This window comes from Rhea americana, unplaced genomic scaffold, assembly GCF_003343005.1.
Source record: "Rhea americana isolate MKP2758 unplaced genomic scaffold, rheAme1 scaffold_504, whole genome shotgun sequence".
Lineage (NCBI taxonomy): Eukaryota > Metazoa > Chordata > Aves > Rheiformes > Rheidae > Rhea > Rhea americana.
Window position 1 is genome coordinate 5,944 of NW_028186651.1, and position 27,472 is coordinate 33,415.

General features: G+C 49.6%; 2 protein-coding genes across 3 annotated transcripts in view; one reads left to right on the top strand and one right to left on the bottom strand.

Moving 5' to 3' along the window:
- The first annotated feature begins 154 nt into the window (after positions 1-154).
- LOC146588571 (rho guanine nucleotide exchange factor 16-like) lies at positions 155-9,441 on the top strand. 2 transcript variants are annotated; one of them, XM_085317777.1, is made up of 11 exons: positions 155-232; positions 401-561; positions 2,149-2,301; positions 2,981-3,110; positions 3,640-3,714; positions 4,466-4,558; positions 5,165-5,319; positions 6,193-6,402; positions 6,825-6,898; positions 7,543-7,644; positions 8,119-9,441. In XM_085317777.1, the coding sequence occupies exons 2-11, from the start codon at positions 404-406 to the stop codon at positions 8,256-8,258; spliced, it is 1,290 nt and encodes a 429-aa protein (XP_085173903.1). In that variant the 5' UTR covers positions 155-232; positions 401-403; the 3' UTR covers positions 8,259-9,441. The 2 variants fall into 2 exon arrangements, with proteins under 2 accessions (XP_085173903.1, XP_085173904.1); XM_085317778.1 differs by lacking the exon at positions 3,640-3,714.
- Positions 9,442-13,193: 3,752 nt separating this feature from the next.
- PRDM16 (PR/SET domain 16) overlaps positions 13,194-27,472 on the bottom strand; it is a 150,273-nt gene continuing 135,994 nt past the window's right edge. The window contains exons 11-15 of the mRNA XM_085317775.1: positions 27,148-27,225; positions 20,699-20,868; positions 19,703-19,877; positions 16,655-16,885; positions 13,194-15,694 (exon numbers count right to left, since the gene is read on the bottom strand). Of these exons, the coding sequence (XP_085173901.1) occupies positions 15,508-15,694; positions 16,655-16,885; positions 19,703-19,877; positions 20,699-20,868; positions 27,148-27,225 (841 nt within the window). The 3' untranslated portion in view covers positions 13,194-15,507. The remainder of the gene's footprint in view (positions 15,695-16,654; positions 16,886-19,702; positions 19,878-20,698; positions 20,869-27,147; positions 27,226-27,472) is intronic.

Below are 27,472 nucleotides of genomic sequence, written 5' to 3' on the forward strand. Positions count from 1 at the left end.
CTTTGGGGGGGGGGTTGCTCCGTGGAAAGGACAGGACCGGAGCCCCGCGAGTGTAAAATCTCAGGGGCGCCAGCCACGGGGGCGCAGCCGGCCCGCGGCGGGGGGCAGAGCCCCGGGGCTGCCTAGCCGGGGGGGCCCCTCGCGCCCGCTGAGCGCCGCGCTCCTCCGGCCGCAGGTGCGGGAAGCGGGCGTCCTGCAGAGCATATCCGCGGAGGAGCGCAAGAGGCAGGAGGTGAGGGGCGGCGCGGGGCGGGGGCCGTGCCCGCGGCGCCGGCCGGGGGCGCGGAGCTGCGGGAGCAGCGGCCCTTCCCGTGCGGCGTAGCGGGTTGCAGCTCGCCGCCCGCTTTTGCCAGCGCTAACGGTTCGCCGCGGTCGTCTTCGCCGCCTTGCTTCTTCCCAGGCGATGTTTGAGATCATCACCTCCGAGTACTCCTACCTGCACAGCCTGAGCGTCCTGGTGAGCCGCTTCCTGAGGTCGGAGGAGCTGCGGGAGACCATGACTCAGACGGAGCACCACCACCTCTTCTCCAACGTCGGCGACGTCCTGGCGGCCAGCGCGAGGCGAGTGCCGGAGCTCCCCGCGCCGCGCCGGCGCGCGCCTTGCTCGTGAGCCCCTCCGAGGGCGTCCCGGCGGCGCGCCGTGGGGAGCGGAGCCCTCGGGAGCGAGCGCTGGTGCGGGAAGGCGAACGCGGGCGGAGCGGAGGCTGCGCCGCAGCACGGCGCGAGAGCCGCCGCGSCGGGGGGCTCGCAGCTTCCCGCGGCTGGGGGCCGCTGGTCAGCAAGGTGGTGTCCAAGGCGGTGGGTCCGTGGGTTTGCCAAAAGCTGCACCGTGTTTGGTTGAAGCGGAAAGGCGTTTGGCAGGCAAAGTTGCTGCTCCTGGCTCTCTGCCTCACGTGTGCAAACCCTCCTGCTCCAGCCACGTTATTCACTTGTCCTGGGAAGAAGGATCTGGTGGAGTTTGCCAGTGGAGGAGCTTTCTTGAACCTGATCAGCATCTTGAGATGTCACTTAGGTGGATAAATAAATACGAGAAGCGGATCGGTGCTGTAGTCAGAGACAGAGCTACCTTGACGTGGGAGCAGGGCAGAAGCTGCTTTCCCAAACCCACTACAGCTGTGTCCTCAGCGGCATGATGCAAACTTCATGCATTTCTGTGCGCCTGGCGGTTCCCGCGGTGGCTTCCTTGGTCAGTAGGCCCAGGAGGAGACCGCCGCTGCCGTGGGCGGCGGGGGGAAGGTGCGGGTCTCACGCGTGCAGCGTCKCAGCCCTGCCAGGCTATGCACTGCGGTGCGTGTGGAGAAATTTAAACAGCTGTTGTCAAACCAGCTTTTCAGCCACTTGGGAATAGCTCCCAGGATGGAGATACCGTTTTAAAGTAAATAATTCCGGGAATTATTCTGCTTCAGGAACATTTGCCATCCCGGGATAGTCCAAATGGAGACTTTTCTATAGCGAAAGTTCACTCCAGTCTGTTTCTCTCTTTTGCCAAAACCCTGAGCTTTGCAGCTTAAATATTGCTCTGGCCTGTTAGCCACAGTKGTACAACCCTATCTTTAACTCATAACCTCGAAAATTTTTGCTACCCGCAAATCTTTGCTTCCTAAGAAATCGTTGGCATTTATGCAAAGTATTATCCTAGTTCCAGAATTGGCCTTTGTGTTTGGCAACACAAACGTGACCGCTCTGGAGGTCACGTTGCCGTGGGTGGTGGAGGAAAATGAATGGAAAACGGTAGGGAAGACTCTTGAGTGCTGCAGTCGTGTCGTTTCTGTGGGACCAAGAACATGCCAGGCTCCACAKGGTGGAAGGGATTAAGGCACTCTTGTGAAAGAAGGATCCAAAAGTTGCTAAGGTGAAGCCGGGCAGTGTTTCGTAAGTGGCATCTTCCAGCTTCATCTTGGTTGACACGGGCGTTCCCAGCTATTTCATGGGAAAACTGGTGTGGGGAGACCCAAAGAGGAACGCGGGTGACACAGCTGGGTTCCCAGTCTGTCACTTAGCACTGCAGCACGTTCTGCGGCGCGTTTCTGCCCGTCAGCAGTGGTCAAACTAGGAAAACTTGCGGTGGGAGCAGTGTTAAACCTGTCGGTCCAGGACATCTGGCCCTAGCCAGTCATGCAGTGAGATTGTTCGAAATTCTCTCTGTAGCTTCTTTGAAGACTTAGAAAAGCGGCACCAGGAAAACCTCCTAATTCCTGACATCAGCGACATCGTGGAAGAACACGCCACAAACCACTTCAGTCCTTACATCAGTTACTGCTCCAACGAAGTCTATCAGCAGAGGACGCTTCAGAAGCTGCTGTGAGTACTGCTGTGTGCTGTTGAGTTGCTTTCACAGGAAATACGAGCTTTTCACAGTGACGCAGGCTTASTGCAGTCAGGGTGGACAGGACCGTGACTTGCCTGCGGCCCACTCTCTCGTGGTGGCTGCCTTTTTCCTGAGGAAGTGCTGTTTCCCTTCTGATGGAGGCGTGAGCGTAGGTCAGCTTCCAGGCGTAAGTGAGATGCCTGTGAAGGGCGAAGCTAGACGTGTTGGGCTGCAGCAAGGGTGAGGGAAGGGGACAAGCGGAGGTAGTGCTACTCCGTACTGAAGTCCTGTGGGAGAGCTTTGCTGTGAATTGGCTCTTGCCAAGGTCGGTATCGGGGATGGGGTGTGTTAGCGGCACCTATGAAGGCTGGTCCTCTCCAGATCGCACTGGTGACACACGTCGAGCTTGTGTCATCTGTTGGTACGTGAATGGCTTTGCCTGCCTTTTGGAGGGCTTAGCATCTCTGGTTACGTTTCTGTTACCTGCTGGTGGGTCGGTCCCTCAGCATCCACCCGTGCACAGCGCCGGCTGTGCGCTCTGAACTCAGCTGACTGCCGTTGAACACCAGAGGTCCTGCCTTAGCTGCGCTGCACGTCTCGTATGTGCAAGTCTTCTGGAAGGTCTTGGTGACGGCAGAGCAGGCCTAATGGAGGTTTCTTGTCCTGTTCCAGAGCCACAAACCCCACATTTAAAGAGGCCTTGAAACAAATTGARAGGAAGCCAGAGTGTGGAGGCCTGCCAGTGATCTCATTTCTCATTCTCCCTATGCAGAGGGTAACACGGCTTCCKCTGCTGTTAGATGTAAGTAAGCCGCGCAGCGGCCTGCCTTGGCAGCTCCAGGAGGGTAGCTGTGTTACTCCCTCCGTCTGCGTGCTGAGCCCAGGACAGCRTTCTGCTCCCTTCCCTCTGCGAGCTGAAGCTGGGGTGCTGACCTGAGCTTCTATCAGGTTTTAGATCCAAACTGAGGGATCTGCTGTGGTCTCTTCTTCATGCGGACGTCAGATGCGTAGCTTGAATCTTTGTAACTAACGCTGCTCCATTACTTGAGTGGATGGTGCTGGATTAGGACGGGCAGAAGACCCTTGGGCAGAAGACTGCCCAGCCATAAGGCTCTACTGTGCCCTCCCCCCACCCCCCGGTGCGTTGGGCACCTGGATGATGAGGGTGGGATGCCACAAGCTCGCAGCTCCCAGCACTGCCAGCGCTTCCTTTGAGTGCCCAGCCGGGAACGCCTCGCGAGTTTGTCGCGTCCTTAAGTCAGAAGGAAGCAGTTGATGCGCAGTTGCCCTGTCTTGCAATGCCACTAAAGCACGTTATCTTGAAATTCTAGACTCTCTGTCAAAAAACAAAAGCATGCACTGCAGCGTACGGAGCTGCCACCAGAGCGCTGAAAGCCATCAGCAAGGTGAGGCACAGCTGCCCGCTCTCCACCTTTGCTCCTTTCGGGGCACAGTTTCGGTACTCCGGTCCCAAACCTGCCATTCTGCCCTCTTAATTCTCCTCTTCGTGTTGGTTCGCTTGAGGTTTTTCTGCTCCAAGTAGCTGTTGGGTGCACACATCTTCCCCCTTGCTTGTTTTCCTCCACTTGATCTTGTTTTTTCTCCCTTGTTCATCATTCTTTCCTCTCTTTTTGGCCCGTCCTTTGTCGGTCCTTGCCCTCGCTGTCCCCTTCTCCGGTAGTGCTCTCCCTACTTCAGAACCTCCCCTCGAGGCGACAGCGGACGGCTGCAGCCCGTCTTTCGGCGCTTTAGGCAGAGGCAGTGAGGAAAGCAAAGCGGAAAGGATAGCGGAGAGAAGGAGCCCCGGCAGCGGCGACAGTTTTCAATCTTACGCTGTCATTCTCCGGTTGTCTCATCTCCGGCTGCTTTCCTGTCCGGTTATCGTTCACGGTGACAGGCCACGGCAGATTACTGCTGCCTCTGGGGTGGTGGCAGTGGCTTCAGTTCGTCTCCCTAAAGACGGACTCGTGGCAGTGGGCTCCTGCTGCCTGCGGTTGTCCTGCTCGCTCATCCTGCAGGTGGACAAAATGCACGAGCTCCCCGCTCAACCAGCTGACGCCTGRCGGCCCTTTCCTGGCTTAGAGGTTGTGCAGAGGAAAGGTTGTCCTCTGTGTCTGAGCCTTCTGGCATTCGCCTCTCGGTGTTCTTCATTCCTAGCTGGTGAAGAGCTGCAACGAGGGAGCTCGTGCTATGGAGAGGACAGAGCAGATGTACACCTTGCAGAAGCAGCTCGAGTTCGGCAAAATGAAGGTGAGGGCATAAGGGAGTAGGGAGAAAGTCCTCTGGGGTGTGCTGTCAGGTTGTGGGAACCCTTCCAGAGAAGCTTGACCAGCTAACGCTGGTCTGGCTCTGACAAAAGAGCTTTCATTTAACGCTTTTAGCATCACTGTTGTCATGCCCAAGTTGACCATTTTTGCCCAGAGTTCTAGCTAAATACAAATTTCTGGGCATTTCCCCTGCCAGACTGGAGAGTGCAGTAGAGTAGTCCAGGACGGTCTAGTCTCCCTCGAGACTCTCCACTTCCTCGTCTGCCTGAATCCATACCTTCGTCTCTTGGATGCCGGTAGTGAAAACGGCACTTGCCTCCTGACAAGAGGAGGTTTTATTTGTGTCGCCTAATTGGCAGTAATGACCGCAACGGCTGTGTTGGTCCAGACAAATAGAGAAGTTTGCCTCTCTTTAAAAATGGTCAGACGGCAGCATTCTAGAACGGCTCCTGTTGCTTCAAAGTCCGTAATGTTTCCATCCAGACTGACCCTGGAACCTGTCGTGAGTTTAGATACAGCTGCTTGACTTGATCTGGCTTGCCTCTGGTTAGAGCAACACTAATTTAGGCTTCCTCTGGATCCGTTTCAGCCTTTTCCGTTGATTTCTGCTTCCCGCTGGCTGTTGAAGAGAGGGGAACTCTACCAGCTCCTTTCAGAAGAGGCAGGAATCTTCCGCAAAGGCTCTGGCAGAGTTTGCTACCTCTTTCTGTTCAACGATGTCCTAATCATAACCAAGAAGAAAAGGTAAGACTCAGGGATACCTCTTCCTATCCCATGAGCTGGTTGGACACAACCTGCCCGGGATTTTGTCCCTCAGTGGAGAGCTCTGATCCACCAGAGCTGTAGATACTCATTACAAGCAGGACCGAGCATGACAAGCCCGTAGCCTCCCTCCCATCGCTGGTTGGCSTGATTGAAATGGCAGCGGGACAGGTGCTCGTCTCACCGCCTCGTGACATGGGTGCAAAGCCAAGGGGGGCCATGCGGTAAAACAACCTAAACCACAGCAGCCTTCTGGCAGCGTCACGCGTGTGCCTCTGATCCCTGGAAGGGATGTCCGGGGATTAATGGATCACTTTCCTCGTGCGCAGAAGCGCTTCCAGCTGGTAGCAGATAAACTGGGAGATTTGTTGGAGACGGTCAGGCTGTAGTAAGCGACTTGAGTCCCCAAAGAGCTGGCGTCCCCTCAGACCTAAAGTAGAGCTCTAACACTTGAGTACTGGAYGGGTTAAAACCTCAAGTTTCCCAGGCAGTGTGTAGCATAAGAAATTCCCAAGACTTCCCTGTTGTGGTCTTTATTCAAGTGCTTCTTKTTGGTCAGAAGGGAAGCACCCAGCTCCACAGCTATTCAACGTCAACCTGGAAAACTGGCCTAAGGGGAAAGGTGGGAGGATCAAGACCAGGGRTTTGACAAAGGTCACAGACCTCAGTATTTTGTGCTCCCGGGAAAAAGCTGCTAGGAAAAACCAGCTGGAACGTCAAGGCTAAGTAACGAGAACAGGAGGTGGGTTGAGCCCAGCTGCTCTTTAGCCAGTGCCGGGAGGAAGATGGTGTCCCAGCAGAATATCCACTCGGAGTGTGCGCGTGGCTGAAGTGCTAATCCTGTCTTTGCTGTAGTGAGGAGAGCTACATCGTGATGAACTATGCCACGCTGGATCAGGTAACAGTGGAGAAAATAGAGAATATGGACCCACCTTCCCCKCCTCCTGCCAAAGCAGGGCCAAGCGGCCCAGCCCGCGGCGCAGCAGGCGGGCACCTCTTCAGAGTGGTCATGGAAAAGAACAGCGAGAGCGGGCGAGAGGAGATTGTCCTGTCGGCAGAGACTCTGTGAGTGGTCCTGGGGCTTCCCTGGGGCAGGGGATTTAACCAGGTGCATTTCCTTGCTTGCTGGATAAAACCATGCACTGGAAGGTGCCGAGGAGGCTTCTGTCAAGCACCYTGTCCCTCTCTCCCCTCCTTAACCCAGCAAGAGGAACCTGCACGAGTGTCTTCCCTTGCTCTATTTCTCTCTCTTCTAGATTTCCAAGCAATTTATAATGCTTCCCCTGTGCAAATTAAGCAACGTGGCTATGTGTACTGCACATGAAGCATCTTTATGTGGCCAGAGACTCGAACACTGAGCCTGATGGCTGTTCGGTCCAGCTTTCCTTGAAGGACTTTGTCCTGCCAGGAGGTTCCCAACCACTGCCAGCAGCGTCCGTGCTAAGTTGCTGTGGCTTTCTCTGTAATGTGGCCTTTCTCTTTGCCAGGAGCGACCGGGCCCGGTGGATTGCTGCACTGATGCACAGAGAGAAGGAAAAGCCTGACACCACTCCTAGAGGAAGTAAGCTATGCGAGGACCACCCAGGCCTTGCTTTGGGGCATTAGTAGGTACACCAGAGCCTGCGTATTTACTGGATACACAAGGCTCATACAGCTTTCTGCTTTGAGTCCAAATGGATGGACTAATCTCACATTTCTTCACTGTTCCAATCTGGGGAAGGTGTGCACATGTGGTGGCAAGTAAGAGGGCTGCGGGTACTAGCTAGTTGGCCTTCCCTTGCTAGTTAGGAATTGCCTCACAGACTTTTCCTCAGTCATCGTAAGCCCTGCATGCATTTGCTAGAAGACAAAGCCAGAACTCTAGGAGGGCATTAGACCATCAGTAAGCAGAGATTCTGCTTCCCGTGTGCTTGGAGGCAAYGAAGGGAGAGATGCGGGGAAGGGGGCAGAAAGGGGACGGAGAGCATCGGTTGGGGAGCAGCTCCGGCGAGCAGCGCTGGAGCGCTGCTGTGCAAGGGGCGGCAGCCCTCCTCACCCCGGCGCGGTGGCCGGGAGCCCCGCGAAGCTGCTGGGCCGTGTGGCTGAAGGGTGGTTGCAGGGCTGCCCGGCCAGGGCAGCGTGCTCCGGCGCACTTCCCACTCGCGCTGACCTGTGGCTTACTGCGGGGAGTCTCACTCGGTCCCTGCCTTTCGCTGTTCTCTGCAGACCTGAGCCAAGTGGAGATAACCCAGGCCTACCTGGCTAAACAAACGGATGAGATTTCTCTACAGCAGGCAGACGTTGTCCTGGTSCTGGGTGGAGAGGACGGTAAGCGTCAGCGAGCCGGGAGCTCTGCCGGGAGAAGGCTTGGCCTTATGCCCACACCTGGTGAAGGGGGTCCCAATGAACTGTCATTTGAGCAGCTTTCAGGAGCTTCCATGAAGCTGTAGCAGTTAGCAAGGTCTGTGCCCCTGCCTGGGGGCTGCTGCTTGGCCTGGCTGGTGACAGCAGGAGTAGGAAGGCTGGCTGAGCTGATGCCAGCATGGGAGCTGGTGACCGCTGCCAAAGTCCTTGCTAGTTGGACCCCAGAAGGGTGAGGCCTGTGTTCCTGTACCTGGTGGTCAYCACCAGAGACCTCAGAAGTGAGTCAGTAATCTCCATCATAAACGCTACAGCAGAACTGGACGCCTCTAGCTGGCATCTCCCTGAGAACGGGAGCCTTGCAGCGATCTCCGTCCGTACTCGGTCCCAGCAGCTGTTACTCTTCCTCACTGAATTAAAAGAGCTCCTTTCTTCTCCTAGGCTGGTGCTGGGGTGAGAGGCTCAGAGATGGTGAAAGGGGCTGGTTTCCGCAGTCCTGCGCTCGGCAGATCACCAGCCGCCTGGCCGTGGAATGCAACGTCCGCCGGATGGAGCGGCTCCGCATAGAGACGGACGTGTAGGTTGCGAGCCAAGGAAAAAAGCCTCTGTCTTGGCTTGATTTCTGGGGTCTTCAACCCTCTGCAGACTGAGCCCACAGCAAGAAGAACCTGGGAGGTCCTTTCCTTTCGAATTTTTGCCTCGAACAGCCGCAAGAGCTAGGTCTTCCTGTTCCAGACTGCTCTTTGTAGCAGCAGTAACAGCAGTTAATTAACRTGAGACCTGGCATCCAAGTGCTCCTGGCTAACGCTCTCGCAATCACCTGGAAGAGGCTTCAAGCAGTAGCCAAGGCATTGGCTCTTGTTCTTAAAAAAATAAACCTGACAAGGGTTCGGAGAAGTGGCTCATGTTGCCAACTCTTCCCCTTGTTGACGTCCGGGCCGTTGCTGCACACCTTGCAGGTGAAGTCCCGTGGCCTAGGAGAAGTACCCCTGAATCAAGAACGTTTAGGACCTTAAATCTGTATGSTAGACTTATTCCTTGGCAAGATTTTGGAGCTGGTCTCGTGGACTCAGTGCTAGGGCCAGAAATAATGTTCAAACCRTAGGGAGGGGAATTCACACAAGGAGAGCAGAGCTGGGAGCAGGAAAAGCAAGGCTGCAGTTCCTGGAGCTTTCCAGGCTCCTTATCAGTCTTTCAACCTGTCACATAGCAGCGAAGGGCAAGGCGGACGTGTCCGGGAAGAGCATGAGGTTTTCAGTCCTGCTGAGGAAGAGGCGTAATCGGGGAGGTTCAAACCTCAGCCTGCCGGCATGCAGGAGAGTCGTTTATCCTGCTTTTCTCCCCAGAAGTTAGTGCCTACAAGTGATTGATTAAAGAAGAGGGCTGGGGCAGATTAGTTGTTCGGTGGTAGCTGAGTAGTTTAGGTTTTTAATGGGTCAAATGTTTAATTTACTAAGTCCTTCGGAGACGTTGCAGGGGACAGGGCCATGGCAGCTCCGTTGGTCGGTGTGCCAGCCGACCAACCGAGGCAGCCCTCCCAACCAGAGGGACGTTGCTCCGTGTGAAAAGGAGGTGCTAGTTCTGCTTTTCCAAGTAAGACACTTCACTTCGCCGTCTTGATGCRGATTCTGAATGGTAGCGTTACCCCAACGGTTCGATTTTGACTGGGCTGTAAAGGGATTAATCACACTACCAATAAATTCTGGGATCCTTATGAAAAGTATGCCCTTTCTGCTTGTCCAAATTAAATTGCGCACAACATGAGTAGCACTGCGTCCCGAGCTTAATATGTTAGGGGCGTGGGATGTCCTTAAGCACGATAGCTCCTGTCTAAGTGAAGCCAAGGGCTGTGAGCTCTCCTGTTGCTAATGCTCCAAGGAAGCTKCGTTCTGACAGCAGAATCTTTCTAGCCTCTACGTGTACTCGACATAYGCATGCCTCAGGAAACATCCTTCAAAATAGGTGATTGCTTTTGCTTAAGAACAAAAGAAAACAAAAGCTAAGCATCTGTTATGAGTTACAACATATTTCAAGTGTAATTGAACGAGCGCTACAAGATAAATAGAAATTCAATCGGGCTTTCTGTTTATTCATCTTAACTGGAAAAATTAAAACGTGTAATCGTAGCTAAATTAGAGGAGTTGGGATCCAAACACAGAGATGCTAGCTAGAAGAAAACATGAAGTAAACAAACTATTAAGAAATACAAAAAGAAAAAAAATATATGATTTAAAAAACATAGGTACAGAGCACTGCAGTCCCAAGCCGGGAAGTTATGCAAGCTGCTGGTGCCCCGCGAGCGGTCGCGCAGGGCCCGGCTGCCCTCGGTCAAGGCGTCTCCTCTTCTCCGGAATAAATAGGACCCTTCGTCTGCCTGCGACTGTCCCTCAAACGCAGAGGGAGCAAAACGCCCGGCTGCCTGGGAGCTGCGCAGCGAGAGGAGCAGGACGATCCGGGGGCGTTTGGCACGGCAGCAAAATCTTCCCGCTCCCTGGGTATCAGGCATACAACACACAACCTTAATTACACAATTTTGGTCCTTCGCTACATACTTATATTAACATTATTTCTTCACAATCATGATACCTAATGCAAAAAATACTGTTAAGGAAGAAATAAAATAAGAAAAGAATTAGCAAAAAATTACAAGTTATATACAGATTAAAATAAATTCCATCCGGAGAAGAAACAACGCTCTTTTTGTTTTCGGTTGGCCCCCGTGGGAGTAATTTAAAGGCCAAGCGCCCGGGCCGGGCTGCGCTGGCGCGGCAGCGGGCAGATGTGCCGGGCCGGGACCGGTCCGGCTCCTGCTCAGAGCCCGGCTCCTTYAGACGTTGYCAGCTCTCGGGCTCCGTTTGGCCARGAGCCTTGYGCRAAKGCRKGRAMCAGTCTGGGTTYYMCKGRCYGCTSWKSKYSSMGSCKTKSSYRCYKYMRCSSGSKSWTGCRGMRRWYSSRCSMKKRMKGSYSKTYTYYKSMGSGMRARTGMSKSMSGCYSYSSRYTWRYRCTSTKCSKSSSSMWCCMKMSAYMMCCRMGYWMCYKYCYTSCYKKSRMMYGCRRKGKRSAMRRMGCRARSCMSSCWSSCKSWCKSWSSSSASAGCGCYTRCACRKGRWCYGRSMRKYWSYYKSCYRMGKWWSRGCWCGSWSKSWWKCSGYWMSGTRSCYSYKMKCWCYGYASYKKKYTARYYCAGMMKSTSMCKYTKCYSTKSWGCRWGYGAMGKSGGSAGMGMMSSYGRGCMYSTMCRRRAKCWRSSGSCTKAWRYMYTSMMMRSCKSGSSMAGMSSMWMWMMKRYSWKYYMKSMAMMSMARYCWSCWMSYWKTSKSYWMMRGMYMCRMYKYWTWMCWGMMRCRCASSMRSMSSYRRGSGKSMYSARMTCGMTASRSRWRGYWSSWSWSGKSKKCWSSRGSYRCGMASSSRYSYKCSCKSRRCMMSSSCWGSRKSGSCMGMMSSMGRMYSKRCYKSMSYYSSSTCMCMRKCMRMGSMSRYYKSGYYYSARMCSGCKKCKSWWKYRMYYYTKSYRRYGCYKKRRCWASARMAKYCTSMSSSSGKRYMKKRTRRWCKCTMSCWSKGCRSSYMWTSKWGKKMYWKSCMRMRSWKMYMSYSMCYTYCTWSKGSTSTSYSCYKSAKSYSYRCYKSTWAWRWYMSKSMCSYMMMGSYKSAKTSWWAWWMYRWKKCGRAASMRSMMAAAMWYMSYMSTSTKTCWKRARAMKRYYTYSMMTCRKKWRRMMWKKARGMRRSKKCKMKRCAWYKSWSAKMGSCWKYWYTRKKYKSMKSSYYGKKYMYRMAYMAAGGGMYTGYKCCTSKSARGCYRCYGMWSCAMRSSKAWTKSKWCMYMWKYWRRMGAKSYSSSRWRKKMSRASASKRYCYKGTGSKYRMSCRGSCYYCCASCAMYSCRARMRRMKCSKGRRGMKRSRWSWKYCTSMSMKRGYYSCMGRRCSSCMMCWRYASMKRMWRGYKMYYRCWGYWWRRSCSKGRGRKGYWRCWCARMASMKASGWMKMRRKKSYSCTKRARGSCWSMCSTSCYYRCYMCRSCTGCYYTSYKRYRCRCRSMKMMAMCWWKWSMRGYMGGRGWWMMKCCASSKGARSKYKMWSYMWRRRARAARWMSAMRMGTKWWMRRSMGWKWARKMSCRASRRMAYKMRSGMCGSMKYGSRGMMSWSSKSGAMMRYCYSRCWSAMMRKSMRRCRSCMCGRGSCYGSYKCTYCYGMAMCMCYCGRGMCKSYCSSWGYSCAGCMSCAGCYYSAGCYGMMMGCSGYKMMSRGSRASGSRSAGCRCKYCCRSCCTKGSMRCSKGSSYMSRSWSCKCMSKGCGTKYAGKKCWSMSSSYAYRMMCSYRWSYCACSWMYKYSYRWRGKAYSYCAMMRCYKCYMRCMTCAGSAACKMYYCASSSTGGMGMYKWSYCYRYRKRKWMMCYKCGTRRMRCGTAKSYCSWMKGYAYSCRKKSYSGSMWMSSMRCSRRSMGKYKYKSCSMTCKSMGKGSGYGYTKCGKKSGGMACARWSGMWRGSRWGSKMKYWSTSYGGGMSKWMMSWRYTYCWWSKGCWWTYWGMGGKMRMKKARRKRSGRKSSGKYWRCSKKYSSYYRSWRYRRCWSCRSGGRYYGSSACMGRRKYSSMSCMGSKMYRRRTSMYKCYCRKCKCYMRGYWYKYSSYKAWYRYTTSMGKWKKMRGCYGARKKRRARRSSWRGSAKAMCRWWTSKWKYCWMRMKWKMMYYYMYRRGCMMRMKSKMYKSKCTCRRKSWYWCKSTSYYSKYRKGTWMRMSGSSCSMRYWYKYKMYTSCRCCWYTKSRMTYCRKRMMKYKWWWWWRSKASKSYKMGRCRKKGKGAWRYCCYMRGSTWSSAYCASRRWTAKMSRSTKWRGSRRMGRYYSWYRCYGMTMARWTRSMAMYKWRMWCTKYGRRKAGAYARRMWWSRRRRGMWRKMSSYYWSWKRSGWYKSSTYWCYWWCMSRRSSRWMWGYSCRGMCRWYTCSCWSWGSSYYKCYMRTCCRYYYKCSSMYKKCWMSSMYYYKWGCYRSRRCWAWKSYMRCMYSMSCSMCWYCTMRCKYSGRYTYTKSCSRGKGSMYWSRWGMMSYSYCMGRKGKSKKKRWYGSRGKKWRMGKTCCCCKMSYMKKMRSMKKSKYSYKSSMWKYCCWMYCMRKMMSYCMSMKMSSYSYRGSMKGMCGWGYGRRRSGGAGSRKWYKCRGMSMRSGRYRSMAKMMYWSSRTWRRSSKKSWGGWRRAGMGCRRCRSRRRSSRSMWSYKKKMKKRCASMSSYMGSSSMSKMWKYMRKMARSWSWGCRRMRSMSGMCRSYSKYKSRSKMSMMMGGMRMSCYRWGMYCGCMRKCRYMCKKYKSCCKGSRSMMRGMWCYKYGSMAGCMSGYSKRAMWKYMYGKSMMSRYRSWRSKRWKMMKCMKGYMRSKSMSRCTTCKSSGSAKKCKCSSYSGMGKCCSRSGSMSCYSTCGGGCTAGCCGGGCAAGGCCGTAACTCCCCTCGCCCTCCCCAGGCCCAGTCCCTCCAGGGCGGCTCTGCAGCGAGCAACCCGCCCCGGCACCTGGCTCCAGGCTCTCTGCTCTTGGGAGGCAGTGGCTACATGCAGAACGCCACGTGCTGCCTTTGTTGGAGGGTTTTTTGTAATACACGTAGAGATCAGCAAACGGCTAACCGCGGGAAAGGCCTGACCACGTGCCACGAAACTGGTGGAGCAATATCCAAACTCCCTGGAACCCAATGGGCAGATGCTGGCAGCAGGCTAACAGTCCTGACCCACTGCTCGGCATGAGCCCACAGGCACCTGCAGAAACCTGCACGTGGATATTTAAGAACACAGACATGAAACGCTCACTGGTATCGCCAGCGTGTTTGTACGTTCTTGCTGAGATAGTTCTACTGCTGCAGTGAAACACGTAACAACATCTGCTGAAAAAATGCATCGAGATTTCGGTTTTCTTTAAAATAACCTGCTTGCTTCTTTGCAACCTRGATGCTCTCCCTCTTCCAAGACCGCTCATCTTATACACCCTTTGCGTCCTTTCAGAGCGAGCAGGTGGTAACTTCATGTACTGGAGGCAAAAGCCAGCGAAATTGCAGCCTGTGATCTAAACCAGATGAGGACACAGTCCCCACCTCCCTGGCGAGCGCTAGCTGGTGCAATGTCTGCTCCTATTTTGCGGTTAAATTGCGGCTGTGTAGCCCGCTCCTTCGCACTGAGGTTGCACCCACCCAAACGTAATCTTTTGCAGGGCAAAAGACAAAGAGTACACATTCKTTTGTCTATTGTAGGTGAAATAAGAAGTGCCGAAAGAAGTACAGCTTGCGGACATGCAGGCGTCTAAAATTGCTTAGGGGAAAGCCACAAAGGGTGCTGTGCTGTGTGTTCACCTACCTGTTGTTTTATTATTGTACTCCCCGAGTAAGAGATTGTTCGAATTATTCGAGTTACTTATCATTTAACCGCGACCACTCTATTGGTTCCAAAAATATATAAATAGAATAACCCCCTTCCCCTGAAAAAAGGTAAGGATAGGCTAGAACTAACAACGTGGCACAACTTTTAAAAGAGCAAGCTGTTCCTAGATAGTTAGTACAGTTGGCGTATTAGTAACAGGACACATACAAGAGTCAGGCAAGTGGCTTGTGTTTAATTTAGTTTCACCAGGAAAGAAGCCTTGTCCTACCTTCAAGCAGCCCCTTCCCGGCTTCAGTATTAGCACCTATTATGAAGCAGGACAAGAATTTCCCAAGTTATGGCTATCTTTCATCAAAAACCATGTTCTGCCTGTCAACTGCATTCAGCTACTGCGCTGCTGGACATTTAAAATAGATTTCATGACCAATTCTGTCGCTTGAAGGCTACARAGGGACTCCAAGGCAGTGGCTCTACTCATCCCCACTATTAAATATAGTCAAACCTCTGCTAACACCTGAGCTGCCTACTTCTTCCTAAACATAGCAGCAGGGGTAATTATTCGGAAATGCCATCAAATTCTGTTGGAATGCCTTCCTTTGCRCTTGTCTGAATGGTACTATTCACACCGTCTGCTTTAGGCCACCTCAGGTAGTTAAGTTAGGTACAAAGTGGTACTCCGAAAGCAGAACCCCAGTTCCCCATGGAGCCAGTGATGAYAGCTGGACAGTAACTCCGGGCACCGTTGTTAGACGCCTGAAGTTAAAGCTGGAAGGTTCCCTGAACTCCCTAAAACTGAAGACTGAACATTTCTGCTTAATGAAAAAGCAGAAAGCACAAAGAGGTCTAGCCTACACCTCCAGATTTTTCTCAGAACCCCAGGAGACGCTGAGATGTCTTTTCGAGGTTTCGTGGTAGGTCTGAACTGGTCTAGCTGACAAAGCAGAATTTCATTTTACGGACTGCTTTTAGAAACCAGGGGGATGAAGGAGGAAGTTCTCTAGACCTGCTGGACTGCAAGTCCAGAAAATACTAGTGTCTATTACACTTTTTATCGCCAGGTACAATTGTATGTATTCGCTGTTTCTGTGGACCAAATCTTGAGTTTCCTGGTAGACACCAATTGAAGATCTAGTCCAAAGTACAAATAAATARTAACCGTAACAACGTTTATACAGACAGATAAAAACAGACAGATGCTGCTGTCCCTCTATATAAGCATGCTCTCACAACAGAGGCTTAGTGAGAAGTTGAACTGGTGACCTAAAACTCATGTGCTCTCCGTTTCTTCTAAACTTCACTGTGGTTGCAACAAGGCATGGTTCACATAAGAGTCACTAATAACAGTCAGAACTCCAGCTCACTGGAAAGGGAAAATAAACCCTTAGCTAAAGGAGGCCAGCGGCTTGCTAATCCTATAGTACATGCTGGTGGCAAGCTAGAGAAAATGTTCTGTCAGATACCTACCTGGTTTTTAGCCTGCCTGTACAGAGTCTGTTTTATTGTCTCAGAGTCTAAGGTGGAATTAAACACATCTTTAACTTCAAATGCTTCCTCGGCTGCTTTGCGAAGATCCAGCCCCTTCCCAAAATGCGGCATCTGCTCCAAATCTAACAAGCCGGCTTCGTCCTCCTCAATACACCTGTACCAATGACCAGGGGAAGGGGGTTGACCTGTTGTTAGCTCATCTCGCCGTTCACAATCTAGCCAATGTGAGTGTTGCTAACTCAGCGCCTGCATGCACATACCACGGGGATCTCACAAGCCACATGCGTGAAACGATACACAGACAAACAAGAAAATGACACAAAATGCAGGAGCAAAGAAAAAGTGAGGGCGTGATTATGCACRTACAAGCATTAGTGCTATATTTGCTTGCGGTTCAGTGTGGTTATAATTCACTTTGGTCTTCTACGGGGAGATGTCCAAATGCTGTCCACTCCTTGAAATGTCTGACACCTGACCGGTGTCTAAAGCAAGCTGCTGTACCATATTCTCCTTGAGTTGCASTGAAAGTAGTGATGCACTGAGATGAAAGGCATCGTGACACACTTGTTATGAATACTAGTTGGCAACYGAGGCAAAAAGTATAGGCTAAGCCTATACTATGAGCAACAAATTTTAATTTGAAATGGCTCTAGGCATGGCATGACTTCATGCAAAACTTGTCTTTTTTTTCCCAGAGCTCTAAGAATCCACTTGAAGACAACAACATTTTCCTACAGCTAAAATGGGTAGAGCAGTACCAAACAGCTCGCATACATACACCCTCCCTTTGCCCTGACCTCTGTTTTGGAGACAAACACACGATCCACTGAATGGTGGTACTCTGAAAAAGCTGTTTTCTAATTTGCTCTAGCCGTTCTCCTGACACAAACTTTTCAAGTCTTGGATATACATGTTATCACAGATTGTCGTGCAGTCCAAGCCTTTTTGGGTCCCCGGCCATGGTGAAAATGGAATCTCTCAAGTGAATGCTTAAATCAAACGGGAGGTATGATTAATGGGTTGGAAAATAAAACAGTAGCACTCACAATCTACCACCRACACGGTCACAAGTCTGACCCCTCTCTAACTTTGCAAAGGCAACAGCCCACCTCACCTTCGGGTGTGATCAAAGCTCATGGTGAGAGATGTGGGCTCTTCATCCTCTTCATCCTCAAATGCTCCTCGGGGCTCTGTGGTGGGCGATACTGTTTCATCCTGTGACTTCCCTGTCAGGCTGTCATCATCTTCCTCTTCCAGTTCTTCATCTTCATCATCCACATCTTCTGTTTTCTCATTCGCTAATCCATGACACTGGGAATTGCCATCAATATCCTGGATTTCTGGCCTGAAATATTGGGTCAAAGGGGAAGAAAAAAAAGGAGGGGGGAAGATGCCAAATGAGTGAAGTCAGGCATTTCTACCGTAATGCAAGGCTTAGTTCACTTTATACATGTGCACGTATACATGCACAAAGACACAYACATATGCGCATACACATTTGGTTTAAACAGCAAGGAGGAGGGAAACGGATGTTTTTTAGCCAGTTAAAAGTGAGCCTTTGCCGTGTCTAAGGGCCAACGTGCTAGTCAAGTATATTCCAGCCCAAAAGCCTTTTAAACTAGAGTTTTGCCTAGTCTGGATTTAAGTAACACATTTTCATCTCTTAAAACGTAACGTCCGTGGGACACAGGGCTTTTCTTTCCCCCCACCCAACTGCGTTCCAACAATGTCCCTGCAAGCAAGCACAAAGCAGCAGCTTCCTCGCTGCGTAATCTAACAGCCAGCCTAAATTCTCTGTGGCACCACTTCTCCTAGCCGCACCAGCCTGCACCTAAGGGTCCCTAAGAGGCTAGCGGCTTTAAATTAGGGGAAGAGAACGCGAGCGTGATCGCCAGCGGTATGGGCTTTGAAGACTGCACGATGCCACCAGGTGGCATAAGCCGAGCTTAGCATCAGCACCATTTTACACGTCTGCGTGTCCCAGCCCTCTTCCTTTTCCTTAGGTGGACTGCATCATTCTGTAGATTTCTCATACTTGCGTTTTAGACTTAAGCCGTAGTTTTGGCATTAAATAGCTACTTGTGAAAACAAGAGAGCAGCAGGAACGTAATTACAACCGGCCCTAGAATAAAATGACATTCGTACAACCCAGAATATCCCACTGGGTTCGCGGGCAGATAAAATATCACTCCGTCAAAATAAGGTTTAAAAAATGAAGGGGAAACTCAGATGTTTCCCAAGCCCTGGATCTTGTCACTTACTCTAAGTACTTCAGCAGCATGTTTGTTTTAGAGAATTGTGACGGATTTTTTTAAGGTGGAGGTCCACGGTTGGCTCTTCCTCTGGATTAATTTCCCCAGGCTGCTGAGAGTTCCAGCCCTTGTCTGTCTTTTTTCTCTACATCACGCAATGTCAAGAGATTCCTAATTTCCCCCAGGAACTTCTGGCAAATCCTTAGTTCTCACCATCCTTGGAGCTTGTTTTGCTCCAAGCAAGCAGTCTAAAGAAAAACTCTGGTGAGGAATCAGTGTATGAGATAATTCTGCTTTTGTATCCAGCAAATGAAATGAAGACTATGAAACTGGAAAGGAAATGGAGACTCTGCCTAAATTTAGCATTTTTACAAGCACTCGGGGTAAAGCAAAGTCCTGCATTCTTCACATGCAATTCCAGAAGGAGATCGCGGCGACAGCACCGGCTGCAGCTGGCAGAGCAGGATTTTTAGCATGCGCCCTACAGACTCATCCAACATCTGCCCAGCTTTCTCATTTATAAATGCAACTGAAATCTCCTGGGCCTGCGCATAGTGGACAGGCTGAGAGGCTCCTTGGGAAGTTTTCCCAGACACATGAAGGAATTCAACAGCCTAGTGAGCCAGAGGGAGCCTATTCCAGAGAGGGACTGGATGGACAAGGATTGCAGCCTGCACGCGAGCAGGTGCAATTTCACTGCAGCTCGTGGAGCTGCATCGCAACAGGGGAGAGCTGGGGCCAGTCAGCTGCTTCCCTCCAAGCCGAGYTTCAACAGTGAAACACCCTCAGGCTCAAAATCACTTACAAAGCAAATGGCCAGGTTATTACACATCCTGATCTGCTGAAAGCCACAGTTCTCTCTTCTGCCTTGTAGTAGGAATAGATTTGAAACAAACTAATGGATCAAAAAAGCAGAAGCCTCTGGTTTCCTTAATCAGTAATTTCTGAGTTTTCATAGAGGTTTAAAGGTGGGAGGTAATGGTTCCAAAATGACMCTTTTGTGTAGCGAAGAAGTTAAGTTTTCTCCAAACTATCATACGGGAGCTAACTCTGCAGCAGTCACCTGCCTTCTTGCCTGCCTTTTATTACCACTACTAGCTCTCTCCTCTTCAAATCTGCATCATCAGCTGTTCCCACTGGTTACAGCCGTGCCTGCCAACTTCAGTGACTCCTTATTTAAGTTTGTTAGCTATTAAGAGTTGTGATTAATGTCGTTACATGGAAGGTGTGCACCACACAGGTATCTACAGCTGAGGCAGCTGTCTAGCCACCTAGTACATGGATGGAGGAGAAATGRGAAGCTCCAGCAAACACCACTCCTCTGACCCATACTGGATGTTCACACCGTGAGGCTAAAGAAGTTTCTGCCACTGTTCTTAGCTTCGGGAGGCCGTATGACTTACGTGAACTCACGTGGCAAACAGGAAAGAATGCAGAAGAATTTCTATCAGGATCCTCAGGTTTCCAGTGAGCGTGACTGCCASGGGAACAGCCGATGGGCAGGTTTTGTTTCTAGATGTCCTACCCAACTGGCTATGCATGTGACTGAGTTCCTTGCAAAACAGGTACCTGAAGGCGAACTGAGATCTGTGCCCGCTTGCCTCAATATGCCAGACTGGAAACTGAAACAGTTACGGACCTTCCTCCCAGGCAGCTGCTGGCTGCACCGCAGCGTCGGTCAGGCAGACGCTGCGGCCATGTGTCAGCTCTCTGGCGCACTCCCTCCAAACTTAAGCCACCGCCGAGAAGCCTCAGCACTAGGCCTACAGCTTCAAGCTGAAGGCATTTTCCAAACTGCTATGTTTCTTGCTTTTGAGTGTTTTAAATCAAGTACCACAGGACAGAGGCTGACTGGTCTTTTAACCATGTTAACAATACATGTTATCAGATCATTTTATTTACTCGTCTACCTTTTATCTGCTAAAGTTGATGCTTGATTCATCTCACTATTTGCAATAAAATTTCTTATTTCAGAGAAATACGAATCCTCTTTCTCGTCTAAAAGTGCATGGTTGTCTGATTCCGAGTTTGGGGAAGAGGCACTGGTCCCAAGGTGGTTTGTAACGACTCCAGAGTGCTGGCTCACTGAGAGAGGGAAACAAGAAAAGAGAACAAACAGGAGAAACAATCAGATATTGTCAAAGCTATTACGAAGAGAAGAAAACAGAGGAGGAATATTACGCAATAATCCCCTTACTAAACATTAAGAAGTCAACATTTAAGAGAAATGTCATGGACTAAAGCCGCCAAAGGAAACTCATGTTTTCAGGCTTGATCTACAGAGGGAAACGTAGATGGTGTTTAGCATTAATGGATGATACATACAACTTAAGAGTCACTACCTACTGTATAGCTATATGCCTGCAACTTTTCCAGGAGCTTTTTCTCTAGGCTGGAAGATCACTTAGTTGGCTTCAGCATAGGAGTTTCTTCACCTGGTTTTCAGGGCAACACCTATTTGATTTCTTGAACCTCACACGTATCTATAAGCGCATTTCAGCCTGAAAACCCTTGGTAGAGCTTCATGTTGATAACGGATGCATCAACACTGTACCTGAAGATCTCACAGAGTGAGGTTTTGCTCCCTGGATAAAGTCTCTAAGAAGTTAATACCACGATTACTGTTTTATGGACTGGAAAAGGGCACACGAAACACTAACRGAGCAGAGCTTGGCAGAACTGAGTATTGGGCAGGAGCGCACGCATGCGGGTGTGTGGTATAACTGCGCACCGCGGGTGAATGCGTCTTTTGCTGCAGGAGGAGCTGGCATGTCGTTTTTCTGCTACCTAATGATATCCAGTGTCAAGAAACAGCGCCTTCCATGAAGGCTTCCCAGGGTGAGCAGAGAGAGTAAACCACGAAGGCACCYGCGCCAGCAGAACCGCACGGCAACGCCGTTCGCTACCTGGAACGTTCTCGTGTTCGTGTTTCTTAAGGTGTCGGTCCAAGTTGGTCTGCTGCCCGAAGCATCGGTTACACAGGTGACATTTAAATGGCTTCTCCTTGTTATGGATGTTTCGAACATGCCGCTGGAGGTTGGAGGAAATGCTGAATGACCTGTCACAGTATTTACACCTGAAAAATAGAAGCAAACGCCAATAAGCACAATGTGAGGGAGAAAAAAAAAGAAAAAGAAAAAAAAGAAAAATCTGACTACCAGAAAAACAGAAAATATTGGTCTATAAATCTTTACTCAACTGAGGACCTGGAACGCATGAGGCATTAATCATTCCAGACAAATCTGATATTGTTGTTATTCAAGGAGCACGAAGGAAGGATAAGGATTAATTAAGAAGTGAGCCGTCCAAACAAGTAAGAATTTAAAATAAAATAATTACTTTCCTACATGGAAATGCAAAAATACGAAAGGAGAATTTATTTCATCCACCCTTCTCATTTTGCAGGGGAAGCAGGTGAAACAGAGCTGTACAGGACGTGGAAGGAAGACAGCGGGAGAAGAAAGAAGAGACATTAAAAATATAAATCAGCCAGTGTATCCCTACATGACAYAGTTATCTGGAGATACACAAAATTCTAGATTTATTTGTGAGATTCCTTGCAGTATGCAAGATGTGGGCAGTAGAGCATGTCTTAAAGGTAATTATGGTCTTTACTACAGTACATATAGCTCCCAGGAAATGCACCGTGTTTCCAAAGAGGGTGAAGATTTGCTCCTGCGTGCTGAATATCTGGTTTATGATGAGAAAACGTGGAACGCAAGAAGCCAAGGCAGAATGTCTGAGGGAACTGCTGAGGGAAGAACCGCTCCCCGATCGAAGCAGATCTCCACAGCACCCACGGCAGATGCGCTGCAAGCTTGTTTAAACCCCATCGCCCTCTGGATTCGAAACAAGGCTCCGCTAAACCGAGGTGCTTTGGGAACTCGGGCCGCTCCTCGGCTTCCCGGGCAGAGCAAGAACGCGCCGAACGTACTGAAGAGGGCAGCTTCGAGCCGCCGGCGAGCGTCTCGGGACCGCGGCTACAGCACACCGAATTCCTCTTTGACTCAGCACGAAGCAACCCCTCATTAGATCTCTCTTTAAATACGTCATTTGTATCCCGACAAAGCTACTTCGCTCGTGGCTCTGCTGCCAAAAGCCAGGAGAAGACGCAGAATCCTCCCCCGTGCACCTCTGCAGTTCCTGCACGCTGAGCGGACAGAGCAAAGCCCGGCCTTCCGCCGGCGCCATCTCAGAGCAGGAGCACTTACTGCGGCAGAACCGCTCTGCGCTGCCCCGAGTACGTGCACAACTCGTCCCACCTCCGCTCAGCTACGAGCACGGTGGGTCAACCTGCACACGTGTCGGGAACACCGTTCGTCCCGCATCCGAAGAGCGCACACAGAGCTGCACCTCGTGAGCGAGTCCCGCAAGACTGAAACCGCACGGGGCTTGACAGTAAGGCTGTAGCACCGTCTTCTGCAAACGCAGAGGATTCAACCGGGGAAGGAGGTGCAAGTGTAAAAAATCTACTTTGTGAAACACACACACAATTTCCAGATGTGCTACAGCTGTGATTTTGATCCCATTGCTAAAAATAGATTGATATTATTTTTGGAAAGAGCAGAGATACATTTATGAAACTCTCTCTCTCTCAATGTTTATGGATTCCACATCCACTTCCAAATTTCCTACTGTTAAATCACAAAACAGAATTAAGATGTTTCATATAACGAACGAATCAAGATGTTTCGTACAACGTAACTTTATTATGATTACCCTAGAAAGCAAGCAAAATCTCTTGTTTCTTCAGACTTCAGAATGCTTTCTTTTTATTTTTTCCAGAAAATGAATCACATATCTAAAGAAAGCAAGACAAGCTCTGCAAGAACAAGCACAGTTTACATACTGTGAGTTAAGCACGCACAGATTTGCAGCTCTYGCTCTCCTCCTACCTGCTAGCAACCAGAAGATGTGATTTCATGAGCTGCCTGGCTTGTGCAGCTTCTACTCTTCAGCACGACAGCAAACTCCAATGGCCAGAGCAGCCCGATACCCCCAAACGGTCGTTATCCTATAGGACTTACGCCAGCRGTTTTGCCCACCTTAGTTCTACTGATACTACACCATCAGCTCCCTCCTCTGCTGATGCTCAACGTTTTCACGCCCTGCCTGTCGCCACCTTTTAAGCAAGAGAGATTTCTACATCAGCTCACTACGGTCTCTCCCGTAGTTGCCACCAAATCCCTCTCCGAGACTCACCTGTGCYGTCAGGCTCACAAAAGCGTGCCAGCTGCGACCGCACCTCTGACCGTCTTCTCCCATACCCTAACTACTGCACTTTCTGAGACACCTTTCCACCCCGGTGAACAGTCATCTCCCAGAGCTGGCGAGTCGTGCCGTTCACGCAGCTCGGCCAGGTCTCCACCACGCTCTTCCCGTCTCGCACCATTTCAGCTGCGCGCGGTACYTCTGAGTGCCCCTGTGTCTTAGCTGTGTTGGCCCGGTGCCCGGCACGCCGGGGGCTCTCGGGGCTCGGGCGCGCTGCCGCCGCCGCAGGCACCCACGCCAGCCCGCGCACACATTACTCACGCGGGCCGTTGCAGCGACTTCAAAGGGAGTGCGCACGTGAGCAAGGCAGGAACGATCTGGCCTCCTGTGCGTCCATTTATTTAGATGTTCAGGAAGTCTTTGAAAAGTTTCTCTTGACAGGTCCTTGCTCTAACTATGAGCTATGTGGATCCAGGTTAAGATACGGAGAAAGGATAAAGAGCTTGTTGAAAAAATAGAAAACAGAGGGGCATTCGAAAGGAGCAATATCTAATGTCTGAAAGTAAAGGGACGAGGGAGACGTACTGCATTATTTGTGGTCCCAGAGGGGTCAGTACTTGGATCTCTGCTGGTTTTAATCTAAGTACATGACCTAGACAGAGGAACCAACTTTAAAATCAGCGAAGAGGTGAACACAGAGGCAGCAGGAAAGTAAAATACAAAGAAGCTCTATTTGCTCTGTAAACACACTGACAAAATGCTAGCAAAATTTGTTGCTTATCGGTTTAAAGTAACACACCAACAGGCTAAAAAAATATAAAGCAGGAGTGAATGATAGCTCACAATAAGCCAAAGCCAGGGAACTTTGAGAAGAAGTCAAAGATGCAGCAAGCAACCCTAAGACCTTGAGGGGACCCAGATACCCCATCTAACAAACTACTGGAAGGGAAAAATAGAAAGAAAAAGACCCAACAACATAAGAATGAGTAACTGGGCCCATCACCATAAGACTAAGACAGTTTGGTAACACTTCAAATGTAATAGTAACGTCCCACATCCTTGTTTAAGTTCCAGTAGCATGACTGCTCTTGCAAAACTTTACGCTTCTTGAGGATCAGACAACGGGAGCTGTAAAGACAGAACTACAGTAACAAATCATAAAATACATGGACAGCTACTCTCCCTCTGAGCAATTCCTTAATCTCAAGTGCAGTTACAGCAGGCATGAATTTAGCTTACATTTTTAAAAAGAAAACAAGTAAGAAGATGTTTTTCCTGAACTGTGTGCAATCTTGCAGGACATGGTAAATGTCAGCTAAGTTTCAGCTTAATGCAGATAACAGGACATGGGGGCCTAAAAGGAAATTAAAGAAAAACAAATTCGAAACAGACGTCAGGAAGCACATCTTTTTAGGAGGACTCACAGCCTTACAGGCAATGCTTCAGGAGCGGGTGTAATTCAAGAATCAATTAGATGGCATCCTGGAGGGAATGGACATTTGAAAGAAGAAAATAAAGTCTGCTTGAATCAAATGGCCTTCACTTGTTCTCAGTCCAGGTTTTACGAAGATACAGATAACGAAAAGCAAAAGTAAAAATCAAACTCACAACTACAATACACCCGTACGTTCACAGGCTTCAAGTATAAAGAGCTTCATTAAAAACTGCCTCTTCGGGACTTTGTTCCACAATATCGGGAGGACAGATCCTAGGTTTTTTTTACTGCCTGAGCTGCCAAAGATATCTGACATTATTTCAAAAACAAGTCCAACTTATTTTGCATTTTTCTGAAAGAAATGGAAATAGTTAAGTCTGATAGCCCTTTTTACTACAGGATCTTGAAATACATACTGTTGGATTTTAGCTCCGGCGTGGAAAAGAACAGTGAAAAGAAAAGAATTCTGTCTAATTCCACTACACAACACGATGCCTTTGGGTCATTTCAGACCAGTTTGCCTCTAAGGAAGTTCAGTGCACTACCAGCTACGTCTCAGTCACCAAAATACACAGCACTTTTCCTTTTCAAAAAGCACTTATTAGCCTCCACAATGCTCATGTGCTATTTCTCCCTACTCTATACGTAATTAAATGGAAATGCAGGAAGTTTAAATGACTTGGTAAGAACCACACCTTTTATCAATGCCAGTTTGGAATCAAATAGAAAGCATCTGATTTTCTGATCCGCGTGTTTCCTTATCTACGTGTGGGCATTGGATCAGTTTGTACTAGGTTTAGGAACATTTTTAGTTCATATTTGGATGAAGTTTCACACTAGCAGTGTCAATAGAAAAAGCATTTAAACATTCAAAAGAAAAATTGCAAGAAAACCAACAATAAAATACTGAAAAATCAGCAATCTGCTTATACCTGGATAAAGCCAGCACTTACAAAACAAGCTTTCAAAACAATTACGCTGATAAAGTTGGAAATCTCTGTTCTCAAGAAGCAAAAGAAAATCAATGATAATTAAACTCTTCTGTAAACGTAGCACTAACTCTCAGGAGTGCTATTATAATGCAACATTGTCCAGAAGTCAAACCTCTATTACAAAAAAAAACACGCAGGCCATTTTCTGGGAGAAGACCAGATCAAATAAATCTTTATTTTTCTAACCTTTGTTAAGTTGCAAGTCTCCTTTTTTGGAAGAAAACTGGACTAACAACCTCTGAATAATCGGCAGCATGCATTTTAGTCAGACAAGGGTGTATAGTGAATACACGGTATTCATTCAAGTCCTATCAAATAATGCAAGTGAAAAATTAGAAGAACGGGGAACGGTTCCAAAATATATGTCTGTTTTGGAGAGGGTTTTTTTTAAAGTTTACCTAATGTCTACAGTCAGAGTTTGACTCTGTATGGAAAAAAAAACCTTGACTTTATATACCAGAGATTTAAATGTGGGAGAAAGTAGCTTCTTAAGTTAAACTAAGCAAAAAAAATTCCATAGATTTGACCAGATGGCCTTTTGCTGCTCATAAATTTGCCTGTGTTTCTCTTTATATAATAACGATTACATGCTAGCTTTGTTGTGAGCTTATGACTGTGTATGGAAATACCACAATACTAGCTACCAAAAATGCAATTGCTTGAATTGTTACTATTGTTTGACAATGTGCGAAATACTTATCTATATTATGGAAAACACAGTGCCTGATTTTTAGTGAGGTCTCAATTCATCATTCGTTCAGGTTTGCTTCTGTATGTACGTCTTCTAAAAAGAAATCAGTCAAAGCATTTTTGCTACAGTTTTTGAAACTGACTGCAAACGAAAAAGAAAAAATATTGGACCCCAAAACACCCACTTAGTCTTCAATGAAAAATGCTTCTTCATATATACATATATACCTACCTATATTTTCTCATGAGCTTCATGGAAATTTAAAACTCGCTTAAACAGGAGTCCCTTTATGGGAATCCATCAGTTCTGTGTGCAGCATTCAGCGTGGCGGCTGCACACGGGGTTTTGTCCAGAGCAGCAGACGAGCAGCTCTGCTAATGTGCCCTTCTCTACATATACAAGCACAAACCGAAACCTAAAAATCAGAGCTCTTCCTGCAATTAACAGAAAACGGCAGCAGAGGCCTCGAACTGAGACCCGTTAGCTGAACACCTGCAGTGAGACGGTGGGAATACCCACCCTCTGAGCACCCTCTTTAAACTCTGCCACTTGGGGGGGGCATTCCCTACTTTCGATTTTAAAACCGATACACGACAGGGCTTCTTTGATCCATTACTGAGGCCCTTCTGACATACATTAGGAAAAAAAAAAAAAAAAAAAAGAATCCAACTAGACCCAGCAGTTAATTTACTGGCAAGTCCTTCAAAACGGCCCCATTTTCAGAGACATTCAGCACCTTCAGCTGTCCTTGAGATGAATGGTTAATGTGAGTGTTAAACAACACTGAAAATCAGACCACTCATTTGCCAGCATACATCTAAATATAAGTTAAGTGTCTATCTTGAAGCTGCCAAGTCTGATTATTTTTGGCTGGTACACATAATATACAGTCCTATGAATCATTACATGTAATGCTACAGGATCGCAGCACTCTGTTGGCACAACTTTACAGAGAGCACAAAAAACAGCATCGCGGTGAATGACGAGCGTGTTGGGGAAGGGGCATTACTTGGGGGACAACATCACCTGTAGGGCTGTTCTCCAGTGTGTGTCCGCAGGTGCCGTGTCAGATTGGCTGAGCGCGGGAAGATCTTACCACAGTACCTAGATAGTGAAAGCCAAAGTAACCATCAGCGCATGAAAGTCCTGTCACATGAGATCATTTGCAAACACTGCATCGCCGACTGCTATCCATCTCACTCATTTTGATACCATTCCCAAAATTAGAAAAACACTTTGTGCAGTAACAGCTCTCGGCACAGAGGTACTGGGGGAGGCGGACGTGGAGGTAAGAAYTAACAGAGCTACATGCACCCCGCAGTCCTGGGATCCACAGTGCTGAGGCACTGGG